This window comes from Trichophyton verrucosum (genome assembly GCF_000151505.1).
Source record: "Trichophyton verrucosum HKI 0517 chromosome Unknown contig00125_1.f1.exp, whole genome shotgun sequence".
In the NCBI taxonomy this organism is placed as follows: Eukaryota; Fungi; Ascomycota; class Eurotiomycetes; order Onygenales; family Arthrodermataceae; genus Trichophyton; species Trichophyton verrucosum.
This window is the reverse complement of record NW_003315551.1, coordinates 3,133-22,050: the sequence shown is the minus strand read 5'-3', so window position 1 is coordinate 22,050 and position 18,918 is coordinate 3,133. Positions and strand designations below refer to the sequence as shown.

At 47.3% G+C, this 18,918-nt stretch overlaps 6 protein-coding genes across 6 annotated transcripts; 5 read left to right on the top strand and 1 right to left on the bottom strand.

Annotated features, from left to right (window-relative positions):
- Nucleotides 1–167: 167 nt before the first annotated feature.
- TRV_01696 (uncharacterized protein) lies at nucleotides 168–583 on the top strand (the record flags this gene model as incomplete). The annotated part of the gene is made up of 2 exons (XM_003024092.1): nucleotides 168–233; nucleotides 287–583. The coding sequence occupies 2 exons, from the start codon at nucleotides 168–170 to the stop codon at nucleotides 581–583; spliced, it is 363 nt and encodes a 120-aa protein (XP_003024138.1).
- A 6,150-nt stretch (nucleotides 584–6,733) lies between these two features.
- Nucleotides 6,734–7,727, top strand: TRV_01695 (uncharacterized protein; the record flags this gene model as incomplete). The annotated part of the gene is made up of 2 exons (XM_003024091.1): nucleotides 6,734–6,822; nucleotides 6,881–7,727. 2 exons carry the CDS (start codon nucleotides 6,734–6,736, stop codon nucleotides 7,725–7,727), a joined length of 936 nt encoding a protein of 311 aa, XP_003024137.1.
- Nucleotides 7,728–8,624: 897 nt separating this feature from the next.
- Nucleotides 8,625–11,651, top strand: TRV_01694 (uncharacterized protein; the record flags this gene model as incomplete). Its single annotated transcript, XM_003024090.1, has 1 exon — nucleotides 8,625–11,651. The coding sequence occupies one exon, from the start codon at nucleotides 8,625–8,627 to the stop codon at nucleotides 11,649–11,651; it is 3,027 nt and encodes a 1,008-aa protein (XP_003024136.1).
- Nucleotides 11,652–11,940: 289 nt separating this feature from the next.
- On the bottom strand, nucleotides 11,941–13,257 carry TRV_01693 (uncharacterized protein; the record flags this gene model as incomplete). Its single annotated transcript, XM_003024089.1, has 2 exons — nucleotides 11,941–12,008; nucleotides 12,084–13,257. The coding sequence occupies 2 exons, from the start codon at nucleotides 13,255–13,257 to the stop codon at nucleotides 11,941–11,943; spliced, it is 1,242 nt and encodes a 413-aa protein (XP_003024135.1).
- A 491-nt stretch (nucleotides 13,258–13,748) lies between these two features.
- On the top strand, nucleotides 13,749–14,831 carry TRV_01692 (uncharacterized protein; the record flags this gene model as incomplete). The annotated part of the gene is made up of 4 exons (XM_003024088.1): nucleotides 13,749–13,755; nucleotides 13,950–14,044; nucleotides 14,134–14,346; nucleotides 14,445–14,831. The coding sequence occupies 4 exons, from the start codon at nucleotides 13,749–13,751 to the stop codon at nucleotides 14,829–14,831; spliced, it is 702 nt and encodes a 233-aa protein (XP_003024134.1).
- Nucleotides 14,832–16,258: 1,427 nt separating this feature from the next.
- TRV_01691 (uncharacterized protein) lies at nucleotides 16,259–16,591 on the top strand (the record flags this gene model as incomplete). The annotated part of the gene is made up of 2 exons (XM_003024087.1): nucleotides 16,259–16,271; nucleotides 16,353–16,591. The coding sequence occupies 2 exons, from the start codon at nucleotides 16,259–16,261 to the stop codon at nucleotides 16,589–16,591; spliced, it is 252 nt and encodes an 83-aa protein (XP_003024133.1).
- Between the last annotated feature and the right edge of the window lie 2,327 nt (nucleotides 16,592–18,918).

Genomic DNA, 18,918 nt, shown 5'->3' with positions numbered 1-18,918 from the left:
GAATCTAGTTGGGCGGATTGGGGTATCGATAGCTGATATGGTCTTTGGGCCAGGTGATGTTGGGCTACCCCTTCATTTGGCTGTTGTTGTTTGTAATATTGTTGTCTGAAGGTCCCGAAATCTTGTTGCTGTTGATAAGGGTAAGGATCCCGGCCGCCGAACTGAAAATGAGACTCGTGGGTAACAAGAGGCGGAATTCCTACGCCTGGACCAAATGTCCCTCTTCCTGGAATGTAAGTGGCAGACGTAAGAGGCGGGTCATCAGCGCTCATGGTGGGCTGTATAGAAAGGGACCCTTGCTTTCGTTGTTGTTGATACGCTGCTAAATGCTGGTTTTGAGCGTGGTTTACTGGCATTATCGGGGGCGGGGGCGGATATTGTTGGTTCATCCCTTGTCTCGACCAGTTATGCTGCATCCCCTGGAGCGCATATGATGAGGTTGGTGGAGGTCCTGGCGGCGGCGGTAGAGTTATGCCATGTGAGGCTTGAGTTCGAGGCGGAGGAGGAGGAAAGGGAATATGACCCTGAGGAAGGGTTCCCATGGGAGCTCCAGGGATATACTGTTGACGTTGTCCGTCCATAATGAATCTGTCTATCAGCTTTCAGCTGTCAGGCCGGTTAGATTGTGCTTTTCTTAGCACCTCCTTCCACCTTGGTAACTATCCTTTTGCGCCCCTTATACCCGAAGAAACGCCCAGATTCTAGAATCGAGGACCTGCCAACGATATTATGTTGACATTCCGTCAGCCCAACATCCTCGGCACCTTATCAGCACCCTCAGCCAACTATATAGGGTTGTGAATGGCGATTTTCGACTGCCTATCTGGCCACGGCAGAAAGCAGGATGGATAAAAGAGGGGGTGCAGCGAAGAAGTGATTGGCTCACTCCGGCGTCTCGATAGTTTGGTTGGCAGCAGTGCGAACTGTCGGTCAGAGGTGAAAAGTAATGAGACTAAATGGTAAGATGTCGAAAGCGCAATGTAAGGTACTGGCCTTAATGTCCGATTAACAGTCGAACATAAGGAGATGCGAGGGAGCACAGCTACCCTGGAACGGAACATGTAACTAAGGACCAAGGGCGCTAATTATCACAACAGCTGAATCCCACGCAGGAAGGCCTTGAGCGGTCCGATTGGTCCTAGTTCAGCTAGCCGACTATCAAGGTGAAACGAAAGAAAGGGAACACGCAGCAAAACAACGGGCTCCCGCCGCAAAGTGGGAGGAACAGAAGGAGAACGAGGCCGCCGTCGCGCGCTAAACGACAAGCAAAGACGCCTCTTTTGCTTTGTCCTTTTTTTCTTCTCTTTTTTTCTCCCTGCGAGGTCGAAGGAGGAAAAAGTAAAGTTGGGCCCGAGCGCGCACCCAAAAAAAAGAAAAGTGGGTATTCACGTGATTAATGATTAAGTAATATTGTTTGTTATATAAGCAACAGCTTCCTGATATTTTGATTTCTTGCGGCGAGAAGGAGACGACGGAGTACCAAGAGCAAGGGAAAGGCGGAAGGGCGAGGAAGACATGACGTGCTGCGTTTACCATCGCTCCTCTCTGGACAGGATCCAGTAAACGCGCGCATACAGAAGAAGGCAAGCCGCCAGGATGTGGCTGAGATTCCTTGAGGTACATATGGACATCCAAACTAGGTTGAAATGTTTCTTTAACTGACTTGATTTATCTAGGTGTGGCTTACCGCCAGGGTAATAATTATATAAACAGCTCCCCCTACTAAAATACTGTTTCTGCTGATACCTTGCAGCTTCTGGCAAGTCCAACTTTCCATCGAGCCGTCCAACGCATTCACAAGTCGGTTCAAGAGTTCAGATATGGCAAGGCGCCGGAAGATATGGGAGGGACAAACATAGATGGTATTTGGCTTTTATCTTCATTATACATTTGCCATGCTGACATGGGGTTACTTTCTAAAGGGCCAGGACTCGGGAAGTACTTCCAGTATTTTCGAGAGGAACTTCGAAACCAGCTTGGGAGAAAACCACCTAGGTCATAAGTGCATATATACCCACACAGATATGCAATCTCAAATTTTTTTGGTCCGGTGTTTCGAATTCCGTCTATCTTTCTCGCTCCCGTTTCTTGAAGGCGTCATTACGGGATATAAGTTAAGGTTCCACCATGAAGCTCTCATTTGACGTATGAACCATTCGCTGTTGCCGTTAGTCCAACCCCCTTAGTGCAACTTGGTAGATATATATGATGTGAGAAATATATGCCGACTTATGCCCTATTTCTACGAGTTACTTCTAGAATTATTTGTAAATAGTGGTTTAATACCAAATAGGGACCTCAAAAACAATCTGGTGTGCGTTACCCGCAACCTCTTGGTTTCTCCCTGTATCGGAAGTATTTGATGCAAAACGTGGCTAATAATTAGGTAGTCATCTTTACTTTACTCATGTATCTAGCGCAGCCTGTATGGCCTGTTCTTCGTTTTTATCTACGGAATATCAACAACAATTCTATATACTCAATTTCATCGTCAGCCCAACAAAATGGCAGAAAACCCACAAGTAGAACATATATATCGATTTGTGTACAGAAAAGGGGAACATTAAATGGTAGACAGGAAAGTGCGACACGATTTTATTAATGGAAAGGAGAGCACTGTTAATTGCCTGGTTCTTGAGATCATGGCTGGCTGCGAGGAGTAAGCAACTTGATGGTTAGTTAATATCCCATAGACCCAGCTTGCCTCCTCCCCCAACGCATTTTCGCATCAACTCTTCACTAGCCAGCAAAAAACAAATGAATTGAGGCCATTTTCAGTATAGCTAGTTGATTATATTGCTAGACGGGTTAACATTTCTTCCCGGAGGTATACTTCCAGGTAAAGGAACAGTCTTCAGTCTTAAAAGAACGACCACTTCGCCGTTGCGGTACTTGCCAACAGCGGGAGATAACAGGATCCTGCCAACCAATGGTCCACACCCCTATGAGACAAAAGGCATATAGACACCAAGGTTCTCAAGTCAACTTTGAGCGAACCAAGATGTCCAAATAGTCTAGATCTAGAAGCTCCAGGCCGCATTCAAAAGTCATCTTACATGGAATCATCATGAATGACAGATATATGCTATCTCATTGGACTCTAGCATCCCACTACTATTTGGCAGCTTTTGTTCGCCTATTCTAACACAATAGATTCCGACGCCTGCCAGGAGGTTACTGACTTTGAAATATAATACCACGATGGTGGCGTTGATGTTATAAACCTAGTCGTTGTCCTCGGGCTTGAATTCGTTCAGTCTGTTCAGCAGAGAGACGCATACTGTGGCTTACTGATGTCTTACGTGAAACTTCACATAAAATCAAGGAGATTCACAAGGATTGTTTAGGACAAAATTCATGAATTGCGCTTCAGGCAAGACGCGTTACACGGAATGTTGTGCATTGATGACGGCAAGTATGTAAGCTCGTAGTAGGTCAGGTAGGTTAGAGTTGTCCAGCGGTCTATCAGATTAGCCCATCCGGTAACAACTTCTAGATGTTCAATAAGCAGGAATAATACCAAAGTAGGAAATATAAGGTAGAAAGCTCTGGTCCTGGCAAAATACAATGACAGGGGTGTAATAACGCCGGAGATAAGCTGAAAAAATAGCCAACTGGCCTTGATGACAGCTAGAGGATGAGCCTTTTCGTTTCCCGGAATGAAGAGAGGAGGTCACAAGAAATGATAGATCAGATGAGAGAGGTGATGAGAGTTAGGCACCTGAGCAGCTGGAAATGAACGTGAACCTCTTTTTTGAATGATTCAGCAGTGCATGAAGACAGCAAATGGCAGAACCAAAGAAGGGCATTATTTAGCCGACCTCTCTGCAAATTGTAAGACCCATGGAATGCGGTTGCTGTGAGACATACAGGGCTAAGAACAAGTCAAAGCCCTTCTCAACGATGAAAGAGCCAAGGCAGGCCCTAAACCTGAGAGTAAAAGTATAATGTGAATGGCGGAGCCTCCACATCTATGGTTCAATTTCTGGGCAGTGATTCCGCTCTAAAGCCCAGAACCAAAGAGGCCATAGGAAAAGGTACTGGATCGAATCGAACACGAGAAGGAGGGGAAATGCGGGTAAAGGAAAAGAAACGAGAAAGAACAAGGGAAGAGAGAAAGTATGGATATTAGCAGCGTTGAACCAAAGACCAGCCGCAGGAGTAAGAGTGATAACTATGGTATATGGATGCATCGCGTTGCCTAAAGTTTTCGTTCAATTGAATTGAACAACTGCAACGAGAAGTATATCCCAGAGGCAAAGCGAAGTGACTTCTCTAGCGATTGGCAGAGGTACCGAAAGCTTCAACGTCATGTATCTTATGCGTTTCAGAAGCCTTGGATACAATGATGACCAGCAAATCTTCAACCCCAGGAGGCGGTCTGGTAACACAAGGGGCGAATGGTGTAAAACGGTCAAAGGTATCTCGTGATATAGATAGGCTCATCATTGATGAAGCGTTTCTATCTCTCCGCCCGGCGTACCTTTGGCTCAGCTCCTGAGGCATGGCTACCCAATATCTATCCGATGGCGACTCGATATTAGCGAGGAGGAGCGGGCATGGACCCGCCAAGAAGGGCGGAAGACATCAAAATCCAACGACACCTATCAATGGAAAAAGAACGACGTCGGTGGCCAAAGAGAAGGGGAAAAAAACAATAAGCAGACAGAGCCTGCATCCCGCATGAATCCAGTGGCATTTGATGGATTCGGCCTGTATGGATGCTTCTGGAGCTGTCTTCTGGTATACATTTGAGCACTCGCAGACGTCGGGGTCTGCCCTTTCCTAGCTTCAGCCAGCGAGATCAACGCCAGGTTCGCCGATAACAAGTATCTAGGGCTAGGATACAGCTTCATTCTCTTTCATTAGCATATAGAAGGTACTTGGCTAGAAGGATTTTTAAACTCTGCTTCAGGTAACACAGGCAATTGAGGGGTGTACCGAGTACGTCTTAGTGACTGCCGGCTACCATCCTGCCACTGCAGCAAGGTCCGATACTTGGTTGCACCCTTGCACACTCTTCTCTGGTACGGAGTAGCGGTTCCATCATTGTGATGTCCCTGTACCCCAGATCCCGGCTAACTCGACTAGTTGAAGTTGGTGTCCCAGCGGAACCAGGAAACGAAAGAGGAGCAGCAGCCAACCACCGTCAACACGGCCACTGGATAGGAATTCCTGGGTTAGTGCTATTCATAGATCCTCTGCAATTGGGATATCGACTGACTTGGGATTAGCCAACTAGTTAACAAATCAAGCTGTCTGAGGGTAGTCAAGCAAGCCATCTTCTGGCCTTCGGGTCGAACAACACACCACCAGCAGAGAGTCCCTTAAGCGAGAGGAACCAGCCGCTTCGCGAGTCCAGCCAGACTGAGGAAGAGCATTGAGCGTTGCTGTAAGCTTGAACGCAGCCAGAGCAGGCTAGAATGCCGCCAATCAGTCTGGACCTGCAGCCTCCAAACGCAAAATCCCCGGAGCAGCCCAGGATGTCGGAAATATAGTCTAAATCAATCTCTCAATTAAACCAGCTCTAACTCCAAGCTTGAGCTGGTCAGTTAACTAGGTCAAACCACCTGGCTTTCGCCACAAAAGCTTTTGCCCAAGACTCTTGGAGGCTTACCTAGCTCCAATTCTAATCGGCCTGCGGGAAAAAGCTCTCTACAGTCAATTTTCGCAACCACGTCTTTCTTCAATATCTTCTTTTTTTCCCTGGGCAAGGCTGACGGTAGCATCACTGCTCTAGAACAGGCAGGATTGGATTGCTCTCCTCGCTAACACCTGGAATGCAAGATTGAATTCTAATTCTCGCTAATATTTGACATTTTTGATCGATTCCAGAGCAGCCGGCATTGACAGATGTTGTTGCTATTCAACTTCTTGAGATGAGGAGCAAGAAAGTTTAATATCCCGAAATGGGCTCTATGAGCTGTCCTGGAGAAGATAAAAGGGATGCATTTCTCTAAAATTCTCCCTTTTTTATAATGCAAATCTGAATCTAAGGAACTCGGATACTTACCTTAAGAAGCGATTCAAGATGGCGAAGATTCTTTACTTCTTTTTGCTCTCTCTCCTGAGTAGGTTACCCCATACTTCGGCCCCTGCCATAACTACTACCCTGCAAGGGCTAATTGAACCTTATAGCCGCGTTGTCTTTGGCCATCCCCGGCCATGATAATAGCGAGTGTGCCAACTGGTGCAAGGACAACTTTGCTAAATGTGGATACAAGAATGTCGGAGCTTGTGTCTCAGAGGCTGCTCACAATGGATTTGAGTGTTGCTGTGGACCAGTATGTTTTCCCTCCATAAGCTTCCCTTCCCTATCATTTTTTCTGCTATAGTTACCGAGACGTCCGGGGCTAATTCACTTGACCAACAGTGCAAGTCTCCACTGTTCTGCAAAAACCACCAATGCATCTGCCCACCTAACACATGCGGAAACGATTGCAAGGAGGTGTGTGATATTGCACCTTGCATTTATATACCTCCCAGCACACACGTATAACTAACAAAATTTCATCATTGTAGTGCAAAGCTCCTAAGCAGTGCATTTCTGGCCAATGCACTTGCCCATCTGGTACTTGTGGAAACGACTGCAAAGAGTGCAAGGCACCCAAGCAGTGCAAGGATGGTCAATGTGTTTGTCCCAAGGACACCTGTGGTAATGACTGTAAAGAATGCAAAGCCCCTAAGCAATGCATCAATGGACAGTGTACTTGCGCATTAGGAACATGTGGCAATGACTGCAAGCAATGCAAAGCTCCTATGCAATGCAAGGATGGCCAGTGTGTCTGCCCCAAAGACACCTGTGGAAGCGACTGTAAGGAGGTACGTACCATTTTCTTCTATAAAAACTCAAGTTAGCTGTTAATAATTCGGAATACAGTGCAAATCTTCCAAGCAATGCAAGGACGGCCAGTGTGTCTGCCCAAAGGATACCTGTGGGCCGGACTGTAAGAGTTGCCCCCCTGGAAAGGAATGCAACAACGGACAGTGTGTCTGTCCTAAAGATACATGTGGACCAGATTGCAAGAAATGTCCCCCCGGAAAAGAATGCAGAAATGGACAGTGTGTTTGCCCTAGGGACACCTGCGGATTCGACTGCAAAAAATGCCAGCACCCTAAGCTATGTATTTACGGCCAGTGTGTGTGCCCTAAGGATACTTGCGGAGCTGAGTGCAAGAGATGCCAACGTCCCAAGGAATGCACGAATGGCCAATGTGTCTGTCCTAAGGATACCTGTGGGTTTGATTGCAAGAAATGCCAACACCCCAAGCAGTGTGTATATGGTCAATGTGTCTGCCCTAAGGATACTTGCGGACCAGACTGCAAGAGGTGCCCCCCAGGCAAAGAATGCAAGAACGGCCAATGCGTCTGTCCAAAAGATACATGTGGAAATGACTGCAAGAAGTGCCCACACCCTAAGCAGTGTATCTATGGCCAATGCGTTTGTCCAAAGGATACTTGCGGCTTTGATTGCAAGAAGTGTGAATACCCTAAGAAGTGTATCAATGGCCAATGTGTTTGTCCAAAAGATACTTGCGGTTCCGATTGCAAGAGGTGCGAGCACCCTCGAGAGTGTAAAAATGGCCAATGCATTTGTCCAAGTGATACTTGTGGGCATGACTGCAAGAAGTGCGAGCATCCCAAGAAGTGTGTGTATGGTCAATGTGTCTGCCTTCCAGGAACATGTGGCAAGGACTGCAGAAAGGTATGTTGTGAACGAACCCTAAACTCGTCATCAAACCTCATGGCTAACTTTTTCTTTTAACTCCAGTGCCTGCCCTTCCAGCACTGTAGGGATGGTAAATGCACATGGTACTAAGTATCGACTGGGTACGGAGTTATGTTCCCTTTTCCAATGTTACATTGGTTGACGGGAAGCGAATAACGACAATCAACAATTCCGAAAACCCTTGTTTTCTCTCGTCGAAGATATTAGCTTCAACGTCCTTTCATTCTATTATTGATAACGAACGCCAATAATTATTTGAAAACAACATATCTTTGGCGGGAAAAGCTTATCCTTGGAGATAATTATGATAATATCGAGGTAATGAGTGAGAACGTTTCATGTTATTTTATTTTGAAAACACCCAAGAAAAGAAAAAAAAAAGTATTTTTCGTTCCCAGTTCTAATGAATGGGGGGCTGGACTGTGGTATTCAATACTCTTGATTAACTAATAGGGTGTACGTACTTATTAGCTACCACGGGTAATATGGAAGCGTTTCCCTTACACATTGGGCTTATTCCCCGAGGATGGTTACGAGTACTAAACACCAGCCTAGCTATAACTCAGTAACTATCCGTGACTAGTTAGTTGAATAAAAGGAGGCGATGAATACATAGTTAACTAGAGAAATGGCTAAAATAAAGTAACCTCCATACAGAATACAGAGCGTTGTACCTTGATCCGCATATTTCCTTCACTCTCTGTGGCTAGTTGAATGAGGCTGACCTTCCCGTCTTGGCACTACAAGTGTGCAAACAGTACAAACATGGAGTTTGTTCCTGATTAGGTAATTGGAGCATTTTGGATCGCGACTTTGATAAGACCTCTGAGAGGAATAGGATAACATCCAAGGCATACATATTTGGCCAGATGCCAGACTCTTATGCCTCTGCGCGATGGCTCCTCATCCGAGATCCGCGAACCCCCGGAGCCGCCGTATTGAAGATGCTCTTTCGCAGCTAGTCGACTCCCTTCTCCCTCCCAGTCCTCACATCCTAGATGACGATACCGGCTCAGAATCGTATCGCGACGGTCACGCACGCGCAGAAGCGGCAGAGAGAGATGAGCTCCGACACCAGCTTGCCCTGGAGAACGCTTGGCGCATCATCAGGAATTACGGCAGTGGCAACAAGAGTCAGCCTGGATCAAGCTCTGAGGTCTCCGTTGAGGTTATCAACAATGCACCAGATCTCATCAAGCGCAGATTATTGAAAGTGAACACAACGCCAGACAAAGCTGTGCGGTTCTCAAACCTGTACTCGCGACTTCTTACTCAGCCCGTCTTAAGCCAGAAATGGGCTATACTATATTTACTCTACCGCATTGGAGCACGCAGCGGGGATGCAGACCAAAGGGACGGAAACCTGCTACGTGAGGGAGCTCGTAGCCCGCTACTTGACGAACGCCAGTTGGATTACATGTCGATGAAGGATAAATTCGGGGCAAGAAGAACAAAGGCGCCAGAGAGCATAAATCCGGGATCTTCAGCCTCTGCAATTGGAAGAGAAGCACCCCCTATTGAGCTAAGCCAATCCCAACGAGAATGGAGGGATCCGAAAGCGTCCAAGCAACCAGAGCGGAAACGTAAAATTGAGGATGACCCAAAGCCGTCTGGCTCAACCGTGAGGAACATCGATGATTTCATTCCAGCCGAGCAACCAAGCCAGGAATCAGAGCCTCCCATTCAAGATATTATCGTGGTCAAACCATCAGAGCCAGAAATCCTTCGTGATCTTCCATTCTTCCTACAGGGGCTATCGACAACAAATTTTGAGTTTTCGGCACAATCCGTTCTAAAACTCCCAAGAACTCTACCTACACCTATAGTTTCTCTTCTACACACACTTGCGGAGCCATGTTTATTGTATCGAGGATTGTCCAATTTTGTGAAACAGGCTGAAGGTGGTTTGATTGAGCAGAGCTTAAGAGCAGCTGTAGGTAGCGAGCTGCGGTCTTATCTTGGCTTGGTAGCAAGTTTAGAAGGGGAAATAAGGAGAGCTCTCACTGCGGTTTCCCAGGATTCGTCCGATCAGAAAACAGTTATGGGGGCTGGAGTGACTTTAAAAAGATGCGTTGTATGGGTGAAAGATGCCACCCTCGCTCTACGGTTAATGAGTTTGATGGTAGAGGAAGCTCGGAAGAAAAGAGGAGGGCAGCTGATATCCATGATTCACGAATTTTCAACTTCCCACGGTGACCCTTTTGTTGGTGCTTATGCTGAGAGGCTTTTGACTCATGTGACGAGGCCATTTTACAATATGCTTCGGCAATGGATATACGATGGTGAACTATCGGATCCCTACAACGAATTTTTTGTCGTGGAACCAGAAACTCGACCGGACATTGACCCACGAAGAGCGGCAACTAGTGTTTGGGACGAGAAATATAAATTGGATAGTGACATGGTTCCTACCATCATGACACATGATTTCGCAAAAAAGGTGTTCTTGATCGGAAAATCACTCAATTTCATTAGGTATGGCTGTGGGGATTCAGCGTGGGTCGTTGCATACTCTCGTGAATCGTCAAAGACACTGCACTATGGCGACAATGCTACCCTTGAAACCTATATTGATGAAGCATATAAAACCACAATGGCTCGTCTTATTTTCCTTATGGACACTAAGTTTAAACTGTTTGATCATCTCAAAGCTCTGAAAAAATACCTGCTGCTTGGTCAGGGAGACTTCATCGCACTGCTTATGGAAAGTCTAGCCTCAAATCTTGATCGACCTGCAAACTCCCAATACCGTCATACCTTGACTGCCCAGCTCGAGCATGCTATACGGTCTTCTAACGCTCAGCACGATTCCCCTGAAGTATTGAGGCGCCTAGATGCACGCATGCTCGAACTTAGTCACGGCGAAATTGGCTGGGATTGCTTCACGCTGGAATATAAGATTGATGCTCCAGTAGATGTCATCATTACCCCTTGGGCCTCAACACAATACCTCAAAGTGTTCAATTTCCTCTGGAGAGTGAAAAGAGTTGAATTTGCACTGGGAAGTACATGGCGACGCTGCATGACTGGTGCAAGAGGAATATTAGGTGGTGTGGACGATAAACTTGGAGCAGACTGGAAAAAAGCCCGTTGTGTTATCGCTGAGATGATACATTTTGTTTGTCAACTTCAATATTATATTTTATTTGAAGTCATTGAAGCCAGCTGGGACCAGTTACAACTCGCTATCTCCAAACCGGGATGCACGTTGGATGACCTTATCGAGGCGCATACCAGATACCTTAATTCCATTACCCACAAAGGCCTGCTAGGCTCTTCATCATCCTCATTCTCGCGTTCCTCTGGAAGTAAAGAGGATTCTTTTCTCTCTCAACTTCATCAAATACTCAAAGTGATGCTTGCCTACAAGGACGCAGTGGACGGTTTATACTCCTTCTCCGTCGCAGAATTCACCCGCCGGCAAGAGCTAAACGCAAAAATTGAACTCCGCACAGCACAAGGCCGATGGGGCGTTACTGATAAGGACGCGCAGGAACCGCCTACGCGCCCAAGCAGATCTGGTTCAACTCGGAGAGTAGACTCCCCTGCTTTTGGGGCTGTTGAGGTGCCACCAAACCAGAAAAGATGGTGGACTGCGGACCCAAATACGCCGGGGACACCTCTTCCCAGTGGTGATGCACTTCTAGGTGGTGAAGACCACCTACTGCCCTCTCTCCGCGAGCGTTTACGTGAACTGTCCTCAGATTTCCGCGTTCGCCTTGTCACCCTGCTCGGCGACCTCGCATACCAACCTGATGTCGACATGCGTTTCCTAGGGGTAGTGATGAACTTTAATGATGTATATCAAGTTACCAGGAGAAGGCGTGGAGTTTCCTCACGGGAAAAGAGGAAAGGCACCAGTAACCCTAGTGGAGAGTCAACAGCGGACAGGGATCAGGAGAAAGCTGCTGGCGTTTCATGACGACGAGTCCCACGTTCCCGAATGACTGATTCTCACAAATGAGAAGTTAACGATGTCTAATTGTGTTTCTTGCTCAACCATTTTCACCCTGTAGGTTTTGCTTCAAATATGTGTAACGAATTGTTTGTATTTGATATCGGAGAATAGAGAGCAAAGAATAAGAGGCTACCGTCATGTGCTGAGTCTAAATCTAGAAGAAACACTAGTTTCAAGCATACTCTTGCGCTATTAAGTAAGATCAAGAGGATACACAAATGTCAAATAATGCCAGGGCCTGAATATGTATCAATCAATCCGAGTCGGAATCCGAGTCTGGGTCTGAGTCAGATCCGGATGATGATGTGGTATCAGAAGCTTCTGTAAAAACTGGTTAGCATATCCGCTCGAAAGAGAATGCTGATCACCCAAACAGGAAACGGGTAGATAACTCACCAGAAGTGGATTCAGAATCGGAAGAGTCCAGTTTGTGTTTTGCAGTAACACTCTCCTGGCTCTCCCGCTTTAGTGTCGCGCCTTTTTGAACCGAACGAGAGCCGGATATATCGCTGCTATCGGTGTCCTCGCTGTCACTGCTGCTATCGCTAGTACTGTCGCTTCCACTATCACTAGTACTCTCACTGTCACTGCCACTATCACTGGTACTCTCACTATCACTGCTGCTGTCGCTGCTACTGCTTGAATCGGAGACGACAGCCGTCCTGGTTTTCCGCGTAACTTTCTTCGGTGGAGGCGGCTTTGGAAGACTATCACGGAAGAGATACAGAATCAACTCAGCTCGTCTTCTTGTTTTTAGCCTTTTATGCCAGGACGAGCTTAGGTCCGAAGGTATATCATCGTCTTCTTGGCTCTTATCTTGATGTTCCAATCGAGTCCTAAATTCATCAACTGCGTCATCGTATATGGATCTTTGGGTCTCAACATCTGCCGTCGTCGGATCACTTGTGCTCTTGTCATCATTTGATATGGCTTCTTTGGCGGCTTCGACGATACGCTTTTTGGCTGCCTCTCCTTTTAAGCCGGAGAGGTAAGCTCTCAGCGCAGAGTCGTAGCTAGGCGGTATCCGGTCTATTGAGAAGCAATTCTTCAATATAGCTGTGTCTCGGTTCTTTTGGAATTTCCATTCACTCCTGGAGTTGTAGTATGTTGCAAGGTAGGATAGAATTGGGTCAGAGGGGGTTTTAGGCTCCTCTGGTTTTGCTTGTACGTTTATGTTGCGATCTTTCCTGCGTTCTTCTCTTTTGCGCCTCTTAGCTGCTCTTCTGTTTGCGAGCGAGTCAGGATCATCTTGAGGATCCACGGTAAGTTCGGAATCAGCCATAGCCGCATCATCGTCCGGCTTCGTGTCCTCTGAGAAGGTAACAGATTTGCGAAGCTTGGGTTTTGAACGTTTCATACTCTCATTTTCGGGTATCAGAGGCTCCTCTGGTTCGTTATTCTCTATTTGATCCTCCCGTTCTTTAGGTGCAGCAGCTTTTCGCTTCTTTGACTTGACTTGATCCCTCTCGCAATTTTCACCAGTAGTGTCAGCGTGTTTGCTAGCTGAACGCTTAGAAGGTTTTGATTTACTCCCAGCCTTTTTGGAGGCGGGAAGCAGCGTAGATCCCATCTGAGGCAGGGTGAGCTGTATGTCTTGGTGCTCAACGACCAGTAACTAACTAACTATCGGAGCAAAATGGAACAGGTATAAAACGCCAATTGCTAGATTTTGTTGTTGAGAGTGCCAAAGCGGTTGAGTCTAACCCAGATAAAACAAATGGAATGGAAAAGAAGATTATGATAGAGTGCTAGAAAAGAAGTGAATCGCCAAATGGCGTCTCCGTCATTGAACTTTGAGAAAAATGCGAAAGTTGTTCTTGATACTTTTTTAATGCCGGGGATATGGCGCTAAGCCTAAACGGGGGATGGGGCCAGCCTGAGCTTTTGCTTCTCCAAGGCAGCTTCAGAGCAAACGCGTTCAACGACCGAAGACATCTAGCTGCTTCCTAGCTACCGGAACAACCACCATCACCCATCCTCCATTTCTCTAGACAGCTTGCATAGATAGAGATTACGGCCTGTTATTGTTTTACACTTTGACCTCGTCCATCCTCAAGCATCATGTCTGGTAAGCGCTCACCGATAAGTGGGTGATGTTGACGTTGTCCCACCCAGCTAAACGATTACTATTACAGGAAGCGCGGGTTACGATAGACATATTACTATATTTTCTGACCAAGGGAGGCTGTACCAAGTCGGTTAGTGACACTATTTTTGACTCCGCTGCGCCGGGGAGAGTGCTAACCTATCCTGTGTGTTTAGAGTATGCCTTCAAAGCCATCACAGCTGCAAATATCACATCACTTGGAATCCGAGGCAAGAACTGCGCCGTGATTATATCCCAGAAGAAAGTTCCGGTACGATAAAGATATGATACCAGACGAAATTGAGCTCCGTGGTGGTCTGAATTAGTTGCTAACTTACGGGCGGATTCCATACTGTATAGGACAAGCTCATTGAACCATCCTCTGTATCCCATGTCTTCAAGATTTCCCCATCTGTTGGATGTGTCGTAACTGGCTCTATAGCCGACGGCAGAGCACAAGTTACTCGAGCACAAAGCGAGGCTGCAGAGTTTGAGTACACATTCGGATATGAAATGCCCTGTGATGTTCTTGCAAAGCGACTTGCCAACATCAACCAGGTGTACACACAAAGGGTTTGCCTACCTCAAATTCGACACTTTTATGCGGGACGGTGTATAAACTTGCCGTGACCGCCGAGACAACACTTCAGCTAACACCGACTTTTTTTTAGGCCTACATGAGACCACTGGGTATTGCAACAACTCTAATCTCAGTTGATTCTGAAAATGGTCCTCAGCTATTCAAGTGTGATCCTGCCGGGTATTATGCTGGATACCGCGCCACCGCCTCAGGACCTAAGCAGCAGGAGGTCACAAACTTACTGGAGAAGAAGCTGAAGAACAAAGAAGACGGGGGTGCAAGCTGGGAGGAAGTTGTGGAGCTGGCAATAACAACATTGGGGACTGTGTTGAGTGTTGATTTCAAGAAAGGTGAGATAGAGGTTGGCATTGTTGGTGGACCCCGTGCAGATGGTAATGAGGGTACACAAACCGCATTCCGCACGTTGACTGAGGATGAGATTGAAGAACGGCTACAGGCCATCAGCGAAAGGGATTAATTTGTTCAATATCTCATTTCCCTCTTCTGATCCAATTGATGATGCAGGGCTTCTACTTCTTACAATTCGAAAACTCAATTGCTCCTCAACTTCTCCTTAGGTATATTTTCTTCTTCTTTGTGCGGGAGAACAACCCGTTTAGTTCAGGTCTCCCCAGTCAACATCAAAACCGAGCCTTTTCCAATCATGTCTGATCTATACAAGGCATTGCTGGCATCCTTAATTGATCTTGTATAGGCGATCAAGAGTCGGCCTGATAATCAATCCGCAATGCCGGAGGTCTGTGAGAGGATGTCCATACCTGCATGAGCCTGAGGAGCCTATGAAGAACAGAAGCAGAGCTGCCTTGAAGTCGTCTTTTTCGCCTTCTGATGGTACTTCCCTGACCTGCAGGTTATGCTTATCCGCTGCATTCGGAGTTCGGGACAATTCACCCCTGAGCAGCAAGGAGTCTTGCAAAGGAAGCCCAGTGAAAGGTCGATTTTATCGCCATTCGCGCACGGATAGCGTTTGGTCTGTGCTACGATAAGCGGCTGTGACCAGGGCCTGTAGACGCAGACCGGACAGCAACGTCTATTCAGCTGCTGCAGAGGGCCTGCATACGGGGCATCAGAATCCCCTGCAGGGCCGCCCATATCCATCCTCGACACCTCTCTCGCTCCTGTCTGCCATCGCATCTGGGACCTGCCCACGCAGCAAAAGCAAAACACAGACGGCTTTGTAAGCGTGGCGATGGCAGGAAAAGTCAGCTGGCGGCGGCGGCGGCCGCGCTAGCCTGCTTCGGGCGTCTGCGTGGCGTATATCGAACTGTGGCTGACGCAGGCGCGAGCTGGCCCCTGGAGGCTTTTTTTGCTACCTGGCTCTCGCGAGAGTCTATCCGACGGATAAGCAGACGAGGATAGCAGTGCAGCAGTAGAGGGAAACAAGACATGCATCGCGTTATGCCAATGCCTGCTAGCTCCGACGGCAAGACCCATTTGCTGGGCTCCTGTCCATTCGTTCGCTAGCAATCGCTATACCATGATGATCTCGTCGTACGGAGCGTTGGTGGTGACCTGGGTTCTCATTTTTCTTCTGACTCGGTGATCTGTCCGATGTCTTCCTCTTCAGCGCCATTGGATGGCCGGGGGGAGGATCTATTTTCTTAGATACCATCAACTTCAATATGTTGGCTGGTCGTGAGTTGTTGTGCTTTTAAACTCGGCTCTTCCCGCCGTTTGGAGATAATAATCTTCTATCCCTCTCCATCAACAAGACCAACAACATCCACTTCGACCAGAGGAACACTCATTAATTTCTTCTTTCTATACATTGAACTAGCAGCAGAGATCAAGCATACTCGCCGCGTCTCAACAGGACTTACCTATTGTTTTCTACTACACCTTTAATACCTGATATATACCTAAATCGGACCAATTCCTTCCAACATGTCTGACGGATGTATGTATTCCTTTTGACTCCACGCTTCTTCACGATAACCACGTTGCGGCGTAGTTCATTCCTGCTTACACCTTTAAATAGACAATGAAGCACGTGCTCTACGAGTATCTGAACTCATCAATGACTTCCGAACATTGCTTGTCCATATCTCCCAGCTGAAGCTAGACGCTACAGAAATGGCAGAGGTGGCTCAAGGTTACGTTCTGATGAGACAATGCGTTGCCGAAGCTCAGGAGCTGTTGGCATCGCAGTTTGACATCCAGTCTATACAAAACTTGCAAGGTGACGGCGAATTTGAGAAGGTCCAGTTGCAGAGGTAATACAGTCATACCGCGTTAAGCTCCGGGGCCCCTTTTTGCTAAGATAATTATAAGGATCATTCTCGATGCCAGCGCACGCAGATTCCAGGCGCACAAGATCTACCAGCGCATGGCGGCAGCCAGACGGTGGGCGATGAGCCGAGCACAGGTGCTCCAGGGCCAACGCCCCAGCTCTCGTCATACTGCTGCCCTTGCTGCCCTAGACGATACCCTCCGTACTGTACGAGAAAATTTTTCATCCACCCTCTTCTCCCCCCACTGCCCTGTTTCTGCTGTATATTTGACTTTTACTCTAATATCTTGTCCTAGGAGCTTTCGAGGATTACGGATAGTTATGTCCTGAGCACCCTTGCCTCCGCCGATGTTCGTGCAGGCTACTGGCTCAACGAAGACCCTTCCCTGAGCACCATACTGAACTGGATTCGGTCGCACTCTTAGTAATACTAATGTCTATTATTCCACCCTACGACATCCACCCCTCTATGTCGACTCGCATATCTACTCCTGTCGTTTTCTATCTACGGCTGCCGGAACCGGGTTCCGTTCTTTTCGGGGGTTGCTGGACAACTGATTCATCTCTCTTTTTCTTTTAATTTCTTTGGGCATGATTCCTGTTTGCTTCAGAGGAGCCTCATGTCTTCGGAATGAGGGGGTAAGCCTTCGGTTTCTCCCACATGAAGACTCCCTAACCAACTGGGCCTTGCATTGCTTTTGGTAACCTTGTTCTCTTTTCTTCACCCACACTTCTTTTCCCCTCCTTCCTTCCCTGGAACTAAAAAAATTGGACTTTCGTTACTCTGGCATATTGTGGAGGGCATGTTTTGGCACGGATGGATACCCCATTCTTTGTTTTTGGATACAGGATTTAGCGACGGCATGGCTTTTCCACCCCCTTTTTCATTTTTCTGTTTGTCACGGGAACTACGAACTGGCATCGCATGACTTCTGACGTCCTGTTTTTTGTTTCGTTTTATTTACTTTGACTACTGCCCACGACCGCGCTGCAGGATGGCGCCCCCCCTATTTCATAGCAACACCATATTATACCTCTTCTTCCGGTCTTCAAACTCTTTTCACGGCAGAAAAACCATCATAGAGACAGAAATGCTACTTTTCTGAACAAAAAAACCTTATTCAGTGCATTCCTCATGAAGTTCTTGGTTTCCACGTAATACATAGAGGTATGTGGCTTGCGTCGTGAACACGACGGCGTGATGCTGGACCAGCATTACTTTACCCATTACCTAAGGTAGAACCGGAAGGTGGCGTTATATCCTGGCGTAGCTCTCTTCGAATGTGTGCGAGATACTCGCCACAGTGGCTGGAATGAGCATGTTTGTGTACCAGACTCCATCAGGAGAATCACTCACTGGTCTCTGAAGAATGCAGAGCTGCCATCAAAAGCTGACTATCTTCTCGGCACGCGGTATTGCAGCAATGCATGACCAACAGAAATATAATGTGACGAGCTATATGTCTCCGTCTTTCCTTTTTGGGCTTATCATGGAATGGGGGTTGGGTTGGCCAAGGTACGTGGACATCCTGTACACTTATAGGAGCTTCCGGGCCCCATATACACGGACTGCCAGCTAGTGAAAGCCACTGTGGTGATACAATTGGTCAATCCACTCCTCGAAGGAAATTGTGTGCATGCTAATCTGCACGTCGAACGCTTGGAGGACCCACTGGTGTGACTTCAGGCATCTATTCGAGGAAACAAATGCACATCGGAATGCTAACTGTCGAGACTCCTGTGCAAGGACGGACGGGGACTTGAACAATGGTTTGACTAACAGAAGATTGGCTCCCAAGAAGAAAATTATTATTTCGTATAGCTATTCTGGCATTAAGCCTATTGTCAATAACTCGTTGATATCCTTTTGCCACTAGAGAGGTTTTCGAGGCATATTATGGACGAGCGTCCCGGGCCAAGAGGAGAGATGATGTACAAAGATATGAAGGGCGCCATCCATTTCTCCGTTGGCGCTCTCCTCTTGTTCCAGTCCGCGGAATTAACGGTGACGGTGGAAGCAAGGGAAGGAAGATCTCGGCATAACCTGCTTGTTTCCAGCGAAAATGGGCTGGCCAGAGAGGACGCCAGCGCAAGAAAGGGAGCAGAAACTGCCTAAAGGAGAAACCGAGCGGACGGGACACCAGCCATATTGGGACTAGCGCGCTCTCTCATTGGACCGGGAATAGGTTAAACATTAGGGTTATTCCCTTTCTGGCACTAGCGCGGAGGCTCTTTCAGGTAGCCACATGGTCTTGGCATGAGGTTAAAGGAAGGTACCTTGCATGGCCCGTGCGGTAAATCTCTGTTTGCGCTT